General features: G+C 37.7%; 1 protein-coding gene across 27 annotated transcripts in view; it reads left to right on the top strand.

Moving 5' to 3' along the window:
• Window positions 1-13,927, top strand: part of DST (dystonin) — a 503,266-nt gene that overhangs the window by 479,391 nt on the left and 9,948 nt on the right. For 23 of the 27 annotated variants that reach the window (XM_045057678.1, XM_019830761.3, XM_019830760.3 and 20 more), the window contains 8 exons: window positions 3,118-3,261; window positions 4,358-4,546; window positions 5,761-5,890; window positions 7,749-7,912; window positions 9,404-9,566; window positions 11,119-11,273; window positions 11,443-11,517; window positions 12,418-12,435. In XM_045057678.1, the coding sequence (XP_044913613.1) occupies window positions 3,118-3,261; window positions 4,358-4,546; window positions 5,761-5,890; window positions 7,749-7,912; window positions 9,404-9,566; window positions 11,119-11,273; window positions 11,443-11,517; window positions 12,418-12,435 (1,038 nt within the window). The remainder of the gene's footprint in view (window positions 1-3,117; window positions 3,262-4,357; window positions 4,547-5,760; window positions 5,891-7,748; window positions 7,913-9,403; window positions 9,567-11,118; window positions 11,274-11,442; window positions 11,518-12,417; window positions 12,436-13,927) is intronic. The other 4 variants (XM_019830751.3, XM_019830771.3, XM_019830755.3 and 1 more) reach the window with 1 other exon arrangement.

The following is a 13,927-nucleotide window of genomic DNA, read 5'->3' as shown; positions in this document are numbered from 1 at the left end:
CAAATGCATGAATATTTCCCTCCCTGAGAAGTAATTAAAGATACTGGTACAGTTGAGAATTTACCTGTGTCCTCCTGGCTTACATAGGTATGTTCCCATGCCCCTACATATGTATAGCTATCTTTTCATGGTTTCTTTATGAAGAGGGTGGTTATTCTAAAATCAGGGAATTTTCTAGGGAGTTATTTGGCTTCTGACCAAAACTGGCCGATTTCATTGCACTCGTATGTGCATTTCAAAGACGAAACTTCCGTAATGAGCGTTTGGCATTTATAAATTTATTTATAATGCATTGGAATTGTAAGTTAATAATTTTGACCTTTGTAAGTAAGACAAGTAACTGAATAACTTGTTCAAATTTTATTTTTAAATCTCTGTCAATTCTGGTTTTAATTGACTTCAATTAAATTTTGAGAAGTAGCCTGTAGTATAAATTATAAATTAAAAATGAATTCTGTAAGTAGATGCACTATTGAACAGTTAACCAAAGTAAAAATCTGGCCACTGAGTTTTCAGGTCATCCTGTATTTTGTAACAGTGCGTAGAACTAGCAAAACCCTTAAGAGAGTGGTCCAGATACATGTTAACACATGTTTTTTGTTTGTTTGTTTGTTTGTTTGTTTTTTTAACCCTCGACTTTAAAGAATTAGGAATTTGCAATGCTAACACTCAATGCAGTATTGAAGTCAACATTTCCATTTAAAAGTTCTGTTTAACACCACAGAATAAGCTTATCTTTCATGGTCAAGTTGGAAATACATCATGAGTTCTGGTGTCACATGGATTCCATCATTTGTGGAGACTGCTTACAGTGATCACTGATGGATTGCCTAACCTATAGCAATGAAATCTTGCCTTGTCATTAACAAAAGTGATGCGAGCTTGTCTAACATTATCTGGAAGAATGAAATGCTACATAAACCATTTAAATTTGAAGCAGAATATAAGAGTAGGAAAATTGCAGCAAATTTATTGTGAATTTTTGATTCAATTCAATGTTGTGAAAATCTCTTACATTACTCTTGGCTGACCATCAGCCAGCATCGAGTTCCACTAACATACTTTGGTCTTAGAATAGCCTCTTGGAGCCCAGGCTGCATGTCTGACACCTTACAGAAAGGAGCCTCGTGGTGGTATCTCCACCCTCACAGCAGCAAGGAACCCCCAGAAACACCAGGAGGCAGGTATTGAGAGCAGAGGTAGTGTTGTGGGGTTTTTTTGTTTGTTTGTTTGTTTTTTACAACAAATTATCTTTATAAATATTTTATTTATTTAATTTATTTATTTTAGTGAGAGACTGAGAGCAAGCAGGGCAGGGGCAGGTCCTAAGCAGGCTCCCCACTGCCAGCATGGAGCTCTAACTCATAAACCATGAGATCATGACCTGAGCTGAAATAGAGTTGGATGCTTAACCTGTTGAGCCACCCAGGCACCCCAATATTTTTAAATAGTGAAAAATTACATGTAATTTTATAAAAGTGGTGCTTAGTAATAATAATTTGCAGTAGCATCATCCATTCTTTCTGATCTCCTGCTTCCTTCACACTCCAACCAAATAAAAGTAAAACAGAGTATTTAAATTCTTAGCTCCAGGACTAGAGGCTTCTCGGTATAGTCCACTCTGTAAAACTGGCAAGCTTTCCCAGGTGAGCACTAACCACTTAGCACTCAGGGTTGGAAGAGCACAGAATGCAAGCAGGGAGTTGCTAGTCCAGTCGACAGCATTCTGGGCAGGACTCTGGCTCTGCTAGGTTAGGAGTGATGTAAAAGTATGTGGTCAGGTCACCTGTCCTTGGAAGAGCACAGCTGTTGTTGACCTCTTCCAGTAGGTCAACCTGTTACTGACCTGTTACCTTTTTCTCAGTAAAGTTTTTGTTTTCCTTCCAGTTAAGTGGATCTATATTGGGGAAAATTAAAATACTTTTAAAAGTAGGTCATGGTATTTAAAAAGTAGGTCATGTTAATGGAGTATATTGTTAATCAAGCCTTGATGCCACAGCAGGAAAAATGTGTAAATAAAAGTGAAAAAAAGCATTTATTCAGTCACAAAGACTCACAATTGAATAAGACACAGCCTTCTGATCTTGTGGACCTTAATATCCAGTAGATATCTATATGAACAGGTTAGTTTAGCAAAATACCAGAGTAGGAGCTATGTGACAGCTTCACAGACCTGGAAAACAAGACACTGTAGGAAACACATTTTCAAATCATCACCTTGATCACATGGCATGAGTAGTACTGATCGTCAACTGTGTCTGCAGCCCCTTGTCAGCCTGACTAAGGGATTGGGTGCTAGTAGATGCCTGACATTCATTATGGGGTTTTGGAAGCATGTGACCTTTTTTAAGGCAGAGGTGCTCATTTGTAACCACACTTTCAGAGTTCTGTGACCCATGTATCTATGAATTACAGTTCAGATGGTGTAAAGTACAGGTATATGTGTAAGACATTTGCCAAAAGGTGATTCAAAAGTTTCTCGAAGCCTTTTAAGGTTTATTCACCCCTCCAGGGCAGAGAATGGCTGTTACTAGCCTCTGAAAGGGACTCTTCTCACACAGGCTGTCTGGTGATCAGGCCCCCAGCACCTCTAGCCTCTCCCTGACTCCTTCCTGCTAGACATTTGGGCCCCCTCACCCCAAATATTTATCATTTCTTGTTGAGCCTTCTCTCTTCCATGGCACTTTTTTGGTACATATCCCTATAATTCCTGGCACAGTTCATGCTATTTTAAATATACAACCTTCTTGTCTTCTTTGTTAGAACATATTTTTTTGCAATCAGTATTATTTCTGTCTGTGCTATTACTGTCTCTCTTGGTCCTGTTCTCCATTAATATAATATATCCAGATCTAGAAGAATGTGTTTTTTGTGTAACATACTTTGTAAAGCAGGAGATGTCACCCTATCCTCGAACTTTGAAATACTTGTTAGAAAGTACTTCATTTCCCATTTTTGTCCCTTCTCTCTTAATGCCCCAATTAGTGAATTTCTTCCAGCTGTGAATAAACCAATTGAAGTTCTTCTTTATTTAACTCTGACAGTCACATACACATCCCTGGAGTTTTGTTTTCAGCCAGTGCCAACAGTTAATTGAAGTCTTTCTTTCTGCTGTAGGAATTCATGAAGAAACTGGAAGAAAAAAGAGCCGCACTGAATAAAGCTACCAGCATGGGAGATGCTGTTTTGGCCATGTGCCATCCTGACTCCATCACCACCATTAAGCACTGGATAACCATCATCCGGGCCAGGTTTGAGGAGGTCAGTGTGTCTGAGGTCATCATTAGAGCAGCAACAGCTTTGAGAATGAGGGTGTGGAAACTTGGGCAACTGCGATACATTTATGACCGTGGGAACATGAGGCCTCTGCAAAGAAAAATGCTCTTTAAAATACCTTCCAGTGTGCATTACCTGTCTCTGAAGTCCACTTTTATTTTTAAAAGTTGAAATAGTTTTGCAGCTATGCCCCTGCAACATGGAAAGGCAAATATTTGGTTCACTGTATTACTTTCTGTCCCACTTACACACTGTCTCTGTTGGATAAGCCAGCACTTGAATTGTATTTCAGACGAGCGTATGCTTGTGGAATGAAGTGCATGCATGAACTGAATTCTGTATCTTAAGATTTTAGCTATTTTTATTTCTGCTCAGTGCTACATGGAATAACCATACCTCATCCTTCAGAGAATGCATGTTTGAATTTTTTAACATTTGTTTATTTATTTATTTTAACATTTATTTATTTTTGAGAGACAGAGAGAGGCAGAGCATGAGCAGGGGAGGGGGAGAGAGAGAGAGAGGGAGACACAGAATCTGAAGTAGGCTCCAGGCTCTCAGTTGTTTATTAGCACAGAGCCCAACGCGCGGCTCGAACTCATGAACTGCAAGAACATGACCTGAGCTAAAGTCAGACACTCAACCGACTGAGCCACCCAGGTGCCCCAATGTTTCTTTTTGGGAGAGAGCACGAGCAGGGGAGGGGCAGTTGGAGAGGGGGCCCTGAGGATCCATAGTGGTCTCTGTGCTGACAGTAGTGAGCCTGATGCAGGACTCGAACCCATGAACCGCAAGATCATGACCTCAGCCCAAGTTGGACACTTAACCGACTGACCCACCCAGGCGCCCCCAGCAAGTGCATATTTGAACTTAAATTAGAAAACAAGAGGAAACCTGGGATGTGTATGACATCCATCTCCTCAAGCTGGCTCTTGGTACCACGGATGGGATATAGAAAGACTGGAAGTATTATGAGTCCGGCCCAGGATGATCCCAATTTACATTTAAATTTTGTGGTTTTTATATCAATTAAATAATTAAGATGAAAGAAATTCAGGGAAATTTTTTTTTTCCCCAACAGGTGTTGGCCTGGGCAAAGCAGCATCAACAGAGATTAGCAAGTGCTCTGGCTGGGCTCATTGCTAAACAGGAATTGTTGGAAGCTTTGCTGGCTTGGCTGCAATGGGCTGAAACCACGTTGAGTGATAAGGACAAGGAAGTCATCCCCCAGGAAATCGAAGACGTGAAAGCCCTCATTGCAGAGCACCAGGTAAAATAAATCTCATCCTAACCCCTGGTTCTTTATTTCACCACCATACTGCTCAAAAGATTGCTTTGTGCTTGTTATCTTCATGTCCTCAAGTCGTTCCTCCTGGGTTTCTAATTCCTTACCTTTATTTTCAGCTCTGTCCCATCCTGTTCTCTCTTTCGGCGATCTCCCTTCTTTACTGCTCCCTGCTTGTGTATTCCACTGTCTGGTGCTGAGCATCTCCCATGATGTCCACCAATACACCAGTATTTCAAATATATCCTGTCTATAAGGGAATGCATCGTCTTGTTAAGAAACAAAAAAAAAAGCTACTGCTCTATCCTAATCTGTTTTAAACTTTGAAATGATGGGCGTCACATTAACGCTGACTTATTTGTTTGCTTGTTGGTCTGTTTAATATACATTATTAAAGGTCAGCTTAGTTGGCTAAGAGTTAACATCGCTATTATATCTTAATGAAGGTATGAGCCATCCATGTCCAAAATGGCCCTGAAGTGCCTCACGCCATGTTCTCTGTGATGAGAGCTCTTCCATGTGACAGATACTCCAGAAATGTGTTACTCCACTTTTCACTTTTATCCCCCTCCTCTTTTTTTCACCCCTTTTCACCACAATCTGTGCCTTTGCCACATATTCCAGATATTGGGCTATGTAAGTCAGTAAGCCTAAGGAAATAAGAAATGGCAAGATAGTCAAACCTGTTAAATGGAAACTTTAACCTGAATAACTTTTATCTGCCTTGGCATAGCATATATGTTAACAGGACTATTTAAAATATATCCACATTTAATGTGGATGCTTTACATCACTGTACATCAGAGCCATCTTAAATATTTCAAATATGTAAGTGAAATGTGCTACAAAGAAGTTCTAAGCACCAACCCAGTTAACTAGTTGCTTTGCAGATAAATGCCCACTTTAAGATTCTTCAGAAAGAGCTTGGGCTGATACCCAGGCAGATTATGTGTGGTCTTCAAACTAAAACAAATTACTGTTACAATGCTGAAATTACTTAACAGGTATCACATTTTATATTCTTTACATATGAGTAAATGCTTTGTTATGTGGGCTTACATTTTTTCCCCCAAAGATGCAACATGTTTATTCCTTTTTCCAGAAATAATAGCATGGTCCTTTTATCCTTTTGTTTTTAGTTCACTTCTAAAGATAGTTTTCTCTGGTATACTTGTATTTAATTGACATTGACATTTCAGACCTTCATGGAGGAAATGACCAGAAAACAACCTGATGTGGATAAAGTTACCAAGACCTACAAGAGGAGGGCAGCTGATCCTGCCTCATTACAGTCCCATATTCCAGTCCTGGATAAGGGACGAGCAGGAAGTAAGCAGTGGCTAATTTCTTTAATTATTATTATTTATTATTTTTTCTTTTTAGAGAGAAAGAATGCGAGGAGGGGAGAGGGGCAGAGGGAGAGAGAAAGTATCCTAAGCAGGATCCACACTCAACACAGAGCCTGACATGGGGATTGATCCCACAACCCTGGGATCATGACCTGAGCTGAAAGCAAGAGTTGGATACCCATCCTGCTGAGCCATACAGGCGCCCCCTAATTTCTTTAAAATGAATATGGTTAAGCAAGGAAGTTAGTTTTGAATTGTCGTTTGAAATTTTAGAACAATTAGTGATTCTGTGAGCTCTCTATCATAAAAGGTTTCCTTGAAAGAATACGTGGGCTCAAATATTGTAGCAACTTATTTAAAAATAAAGAAAAAGATATATCCAGGTCTCTGTGTGTAAATTTATTTGCTTGAAGGGTATCTTTTAGATTAGTTAGAAGAAACTGGAAAAAATTTGCAACAAGAACAGAAATCATCATCTCCATTTGCTTTCATTATATAACTAGCCCTAAGATGGAATATAACAGAAATAACCATGACTTGGGTAAAGTTCATGACCTAACTATTCATTGGTGACCAGCAGTCCAATAGATTTTGCCCATGTTCATATGACTTCAGGTTCTATTTACTTCCCAGACTACCTTGACTCCACAAAAGAGTGTCAAAAGTGACACTTAAAACAATAATAGCTGGTTTGGAGAAGATTTAAAATAAGCAAAATTTATCTCTGAATAGTGGTATATTTGATGTATTTCTGAATAGTGCCTTAATTAAAAAAATGGTTTCAGATCTTTTAGTTACTGTATTGCACAAGGGGGCAAGGTAACAATGTGATTAAGAACTCTGGAGACAGACTCCTTGGCTCTTCTCACGACTTACCAACTAGGGAGATATAACCTTAGACAAGTTACTTAAACTCTGTCTGAGCCTCAATTTACTCATCTGTATAAGGGAATAATTATAACTTCATTGGATTCTGGTAACAATTAAATGAGCTGATATGTGTGAGGTGGTTAGCATACTTCTTGGCATGTTAGTTAAATGCTCAATAAATATTAGCTATTGATAACTCCAATAGGAGTTAGGAACTCTGGGCATTTCCCAGCTTGGACACTCACTTCCTGTATGACTTTAGGCCAGTAGTTTTTCTAGGCCACATTTAATCAGGTAGATGAGGAAAATGCATTGAGACAATTGTTCTGTGACATTATAAAAACTTGTGAAAAATAGCCAGAAAAGAGGGAGAAAACTTTAGTAAGGCAGGAAATTGGGGTATGAGACTATGCACGGGAAACATGCAATCTCAGCGGGAAATGGATTTGGATGAATGCTGGGATTTTACACACACTTAGATATTTGATTGGAATTTGTAAAGTATCTTGCTCTGACTCTAATGAATGGCCAGTGTCTCCTGCCCTCACCTGCCCTCCTTTCAGCCTTTTTTTCTAAGAAGGGCAGCTGAGTTTGTGTAGCTTATTCTAAGATAAGTCTCACTGTCCTGGGAGATCTCTTTTATCATCCCTTAACAAGAGAGAAGATCACAAGGTAATTCATTGTCATTGAAATGGCATGGATTTTAAGCTGGAAAATGCTTTTAAACATAATTTTATAAGAGATCATTCCAGTATTTAAATGCCCTTGTCAAGATATGTTTCTCTAATTTATACAAAAGATCCTTGGTAAGTAAAACAGATTTGGACTTGAACATTATGCATCATCTAAATAGGATATTTCTAAATAATTAAGGTGATTCAGTCTTAGCTGGGAACGATAAAGGCCCAGCCTTAACATATTTCAGAACCCTGGAAACTGCCCTCCTAACTAAAGTTGTATTTTAACAGGAAAGCGCTTCCCAGCATCAAGCTTATATCCCTCTGGATCACAGACACAAATCGAAACCAAGAATCCCAGGGTCAACTTGTTGGTGAGCAAATGGCAGCAAGTTTGGCTCCTCGCACTGGAAAGAAGGAGGAAGCTTAATGATGCCTTGGACAGACTGGAAGAGGTTAGAAAACTCATACATTCTGCACCCCTGATATATGGGTTTAGGGAATCAGTATAATAAAAAATTATAATTGACCCTTGAACAACATGAGCATTAGAGGCACCAACACCCTTCCACACACCGCATAGTCAAAAATCTACATATAACGTTTGACTCCCCCAAAACTTAACTGCTTAATAGCCTACTGTTGACCAGAATCCTTACTGATAACAATCAATTAACACAGATTTTGTATATTTGTTATATACTGTGTTCTTACAATCAAATACGCTAGAAGAGGGGAAATGTTATTGAGAAAATCACAAGAAAAAAATCACAAGGAAGAGAAAATACGTCTTTTTTTATTTCGTAAAAAACCTGCATGTAAGTGGATCCACACAATTCAAACCCATGTTGTTCAAGGGTCAAACTATAATGTTTAAACATAAGCAGAAGCTGACTCCGTAAGAAAAGGAATCAGATCCAGCTTGGGGCGCCTGGGTGGCTCAGTCAGTTGAGCATTCGACTCTTGATTTTGGCTCAGGTCATAATCTCATGGTTCATGAGTTCAAGCGCCATGTTGGGCTCTGTGCTGGTGGCATGGAGCCTGCTTGGGATTCTCTCTCTCCCTTTCCTCTGCCCCTCCCCTGCTTGCTCGCTCTTGCTCTCTCTCTCTCTCTCTCTCTCTCTCTCTCTCTCAAATAAAATTTTTAAAAAAATTCAAAAGAAAAGATCCAGCTTGACATATGTTTGCTTGGTATTACCTGGAAAATGTAACCATTTATAGTTCATATATTTTCATTATTTATATTCTGTGATCTGAGATTTAGAGTTTCAGATTCTGAAACTGGGAAATTTTTAGAAGCCTAAAGGAGGTAGAATGACAAATAGCAGAGAGAGAACAGAGGTAAGTGCTACCACGCTGGGCCTGGTGCTCAGTGGGCAGAGAACTTTCTAGGGGTGTTATTACTTTGGGACATGATCACATTGGCGTGATCAGAAATTTTCAGTTTGAGGGTGCCTGGGGGGCTCAGTTGGTTGAGCATCCAGCTCTTGATCTTGGCCCAGGTCTTGATCTCACAATTCGTGAGTTCAAGCCCCACATTGGGCTCTGCACTGACAGCACAGAGTCTGCTTGGGATTCTCTCTCTCTCTCTCTCTCTCTCTCTCTCTCTCTCTCTCTCTCTCCCCCTCTCTCTGCCCCTCCCCAGCTTGTGTTCTGTCTCTGTCTTTATCTCTCTCTCAAAATAAATAAATAAAAACTTAAATTTTTTTTTTCAGTTTGACTTTCTGAGGAACTTTTATTTGTAAAGAAAAGCCAGTGACACTAGTGAAATTACAGGAAAAATGTTTCTGAGTTCTCTGTGCAAGATCATACCTTTTTTGAAGTGGGAAAGATAGGTGCTTTATCTAGAAGATAAAAATATTAAAATATTAAAAATAACTTTATTCATAAAGTGTAAGATATAATTTGAGCACTGAATTAACCAAAATACATTTTGTCCTTTCCAGCTGAGGGAATTTGCTAACTTTGATTTTGATATCTGGCGCAAAAAATACATGAGATGGATGAATCATAAGAAATCTCGAGTGATGGACTTCTTCAGGAGAATTGATAAAGATCAGGATGGGAAAATAACCCGACAAGAATTTATTGATGGAATTCTTTCCTCAAGTAAGTCCCAACAGGGGTGACTGTAACTGATGTAATTTTTTTTTTTCAACTTTTTTTTTTTTTTTTTTTTTTTATTTATTTTTGGGACAGAGACAGAGCATGAACGGGGGAGGGGCAGAGAGAGAGGGAGACACAGAATCGGAAACAGGCTCCAGGCTCTGAGCCATCAGCCCAGAGCCCGACGCGGGGCTCGAACTCAGGGAACGCGAGATCGTGACCTGGTTGAAGTCGGACGCTTAACCGACTGCGCCACCCAGGCGCCCCAATGATGTAATTTTTAAAGACAATAAGCACCGTTTAAACTTGTGTTACCAATAAAGCATCACCTTTAAACTTGGCTGTGAAGTCACAGCCCTCAGTGAAAAGTGCCCTTGGTAAAATTCATGGGTTTGGATTCAGGCACACTTGTAATTGTGTAACCACAATTAGTATATTCCTTGTTCCACTGCAGCTGTGTCCTCATTAGGATAATAAAGTTAATAATATTTGATTCTTAGATTGTTTGGCCTGACATATAATGGGAAATCAATAAACGCAAGTCAGTCTCTTCCCTTTTTTTGTTCTAATTGACATTCTGATCATTGTCATTAGTAGGAAATTAGAACTCTTTAAAAATTCTTAAGGTATTTGTCACTTTATTGGTAGTTTAGTCATATGGATATGCCTTCTCTGGAAGATGTTACTGGAAGTAATTCTTAAAGGAAATTTAATACAATCATATGAATGTGTATATTCATATGTATAAGACCCATATATTCCTTAAGTAAAGTGGTAGTTGAGCCATATGAAACTTACTAATATGAAACAGTTTTTGAACTAGAAAAATAGCAGTTTCAAGTGATTCACCCTGGTGTAGTCATTAAAGATAAATGTAGGTCCTATACACTGGTTTTGTTTGTTTCGATGTCAATCGGCTTCTTAAAAGGATTTTAATATATTTGATGACCCTGATAATTTAACTGGCAGCATTAAGATCAAAATAATACAATCAAGAATGTCTTGAGGCAGAATTAACATGTTATACCTCTTCCTTTTTTTTTTTTTTTAAAGCTTAACTCTTTTTGTCAAATGTTACTGTAAATAGCTAGGTTTTTAAAAACTTTCATTGGGAATGTAGTATGGCTTATTCTGAGAGTATCCTAATTATCATTCATGCGTGGAATCTAAATACAGAGTTAAACTCAGAGTGGAAAAGTGGTTGCCAGGGTCTGGGGGTGGGGGTGAGGGGAAATAGGGAGAGTCTGGTACAAGAGTACAATCTTTCACCGTAAGGTCTGAGGTTCTAAAGTATAATGTGGTGACTATAGTTGATAATACTGTACTGTGTCATTGAAATTTTCTAAGTGAGTAGAACTTAAGTTTTCAGAAAAACAAAACAAAACAAAAAGATAAATATGTGAGGTGATGGATGTGTTAACTAACTTGATGGGAGAAATCCTTTCACAGTGTGTACGTGTATCAAATCATCACAATATACACTTTTCATTGTCTTACAATTTTATTTGTCAGTTATACCTCAGTAATACTATTTACTATTATCTGAAAATTTTAGAGTTTCCAACCAGCCGCCTGGAGATGAGCGCAGTCGCGGACATCTTTGACCGAGACGGCGATGGATACATTGACTACTATGAGTTTGTAGCGGCCCTTCATCCGAATAAAGACGCATATAAACCTGTCACTGACGCTGACAAAATCGAGGATGAGGTATCATTATCTTTCCGCCACCTGCAACAACATCTTGTGCTGCCAGGATATCCTGCACAACCCATGCAGCCGTTTTATTTATTTCATTTTGAGTTGTCCTGTCAAGGTTTTAAGGATTCCGCAGTGTGTAATAACATTAAAGTGGACATTTCATTGTTCTTTTTGGCAGGTGACAAGACAAGTAGCTAAGTGTAAATGTGCAAAACGATTTCAAGTTGAACAGATCGGAGATAACAAATACAGGGTAAGTCTGCAAAATAACGGTTTAGTTCTCTTGAAGGAGAAAAATTGAAATTTGTATGCAATTTGATCTGCATTGCTTTCCAGGAATGCTGATTACTTCTACCTCACATCACAATATAGTGGTCTATAAAATTCCAACTTTTGTCATTTTACATTCTATAAACATAGCCTGCATTTTGTAAATTAGGACATATCTTTGACATGTATGTTACTTTTAAGGAGGAAAACACATCTCACATACTCAAGTTGGTTCGTGTGACTTATAATATATTTTATTATGACTACAGGTAAGTTTTCATATTTCTAGTAACAAAGCTATTCCAAGCCAGAACCATAAAGTTAAAAATGTTGACTCATTTTTAGAAAAGTGAAAAAAGAGGCAATGTTTTCCACTTGTACAGTTATTTTTCCTTTCATTTGAAGTCTCAAAAGCTCAGTCCACCTTCTTCCGAACAATTATTTGAAGACTAATGTGACTTTGTCACTCCTCTCTCTTTTTTTTCTCTGTTTTGGGATATCTCTTATATGTAGTAGCTAGACAGGAAATGTGCTGAGTTTCCCTAATACAGTTTGTTACTTACAAATGAAATTTTTTTAAATTTTAATTTGTATATTTCCACATTGGAAAAGATTCATCTACATGTTTGAATTTCTAACCTAAATTTGAAACCCAAAGCTTTTCAAAAAAACTTGTATAGGAAATTTTCTGCCTATTTGGTTTGAAGTCTGAACACATGGGTACCTGCACATTTCTAAACTAGGTACTGTATCCAGGAGTCCCGAGTGTGAAAGATTGTGTGTGTGTGTGTGTATGTGTGTGTGTGTGTGTTCTAGAGTCATATAGAAAGTTTCCTATTGAACTAATTGTGTCTTTCTTCCATTTTTCATTTTTTTTTATCAGTTCTTCCTGGGAAATCAGGTATAAACCAGTGGAATGTATTCTCAAGTTCCCAATGATTTTTTTTTTTAAACTTTAATTCATAGCCATTAAAGCTTGCCATGGCCAATCTTTCCCATGCTGTTGCCCTAGCTACTACATTGTTGGTTGGCGTGGTGTTTCTGTAAATGCTGTAAGGATCCTTGATCCAGGATTCCTTTTTGCAGTGTGTCTTAAATGAGGAGATTACTTTTAAGCAAACCAGATAATAAATTGTAGCTTGACTGGTCACAGTGTTGCAAATGCAATTTTTAATTCCAGTTTATAATAATATGTTATATGTATTTTATGCAAATACTCATTGGAACACAAATTTGATTCTGCACACATCTCTACACTGTATTTAACCATTGAGGTCACATGGTCTACAGTAGCTAGAGAAGGACCAGCGTCAGGCAATGACGTGGGAAGACAGAGAAGTGAGAAGTCTCCCTGGCACTCAGCCACAAGTAATGTGTTCTCTCCAAAGAAGCTATTGTCCTATTTGTCCTAAATCATCAATTTTAGGGCTTTGCATTTTCCAAGTAGAAATTTTAACTCTGGAGGTTTTAACTGGTATCATTCATTTTGAGGACATGTATCTCCCATATGAAATCCTAAACCACGCTTTATCCCATTTTGACTTCACATTGAAGTCAGTATAAACTGTCCAGTGGCACTGTGTCATGATCACAAGTTTTAGAACTAAAGGTAAGAGAAATTGTGTTTTGATTTAAACAAAGGAGAAGAGTTCTTCCCTGTATGCTTTTGGAAAGAAGCATACTATTTGTAATACCTGACCATATCATATTAGATATTCCTCTGCCTCTTCAGTTGTTAAGCCATATTGTAGCTTAAGTTTCAAATTCCCTCTTACTCCCATTTATGGCAAGCACATAATTTTTTCAAATAGAAATTTTCAGGTCCTTCGAATTGATGTCTTTAAAACTTGGCATTAAGTATAATATATAAAAAGTTACTGTCATATTCACTTATTATTATTTTCTGAGTTAACAATTGGGGTAGTATTTTTTATTTGTGGAAAGGATGATAAAAATGCTCACTTTAAATGGTTTTATTTACTGAAAGCACAAAGAGCAACATTAATCTATTTTTTTCTTACATCACGATTTGGCTGTTAGGAAAATTAGAGAAATTCTGAAGGCAATGTTATTGTCTAGAAAATACATTCTCAAAATAAAAATTTATATTTATTAGACTTGAAATATCTCTATAAAATAGTAATTCTCCTTTTGTTTTGAACATAATCTTGGATTGAAAGTATCTTGTCTAATTATCTGGTTTCTTAAGGGTAATTTTCTTTAAATCCCTTCCTTTTCCTTTGCTTATTAGCAGCACCAAATTTTTTTCTAACAAAATAAATATATATTTTAATTTCAAAATTTTAATTTACATTTCAGGAACCGGTTCAATTATAAGAGAGTTTAAATCTCAAGGCTTGAAAATGGACTACTTTAGAAATAGCAATATAAAA

The sequence above is a fragment of the Felis catus genome, chromosome B2, assembly GCF_018350175.1.
Source record: "Felis catus isolate Fca126 chromosome B2, F.catus_Fca126_mat1.0, whole genome shotgun sequence".
Lineage (NCBI taxonomy): Eukaryota > Metazoa > Chordata > Mammalia > Carnivora > Felidae > Felis > Felis catus.
This window is presented reverse-complemented; position numbering and strand designations above follow the sequence as displayed.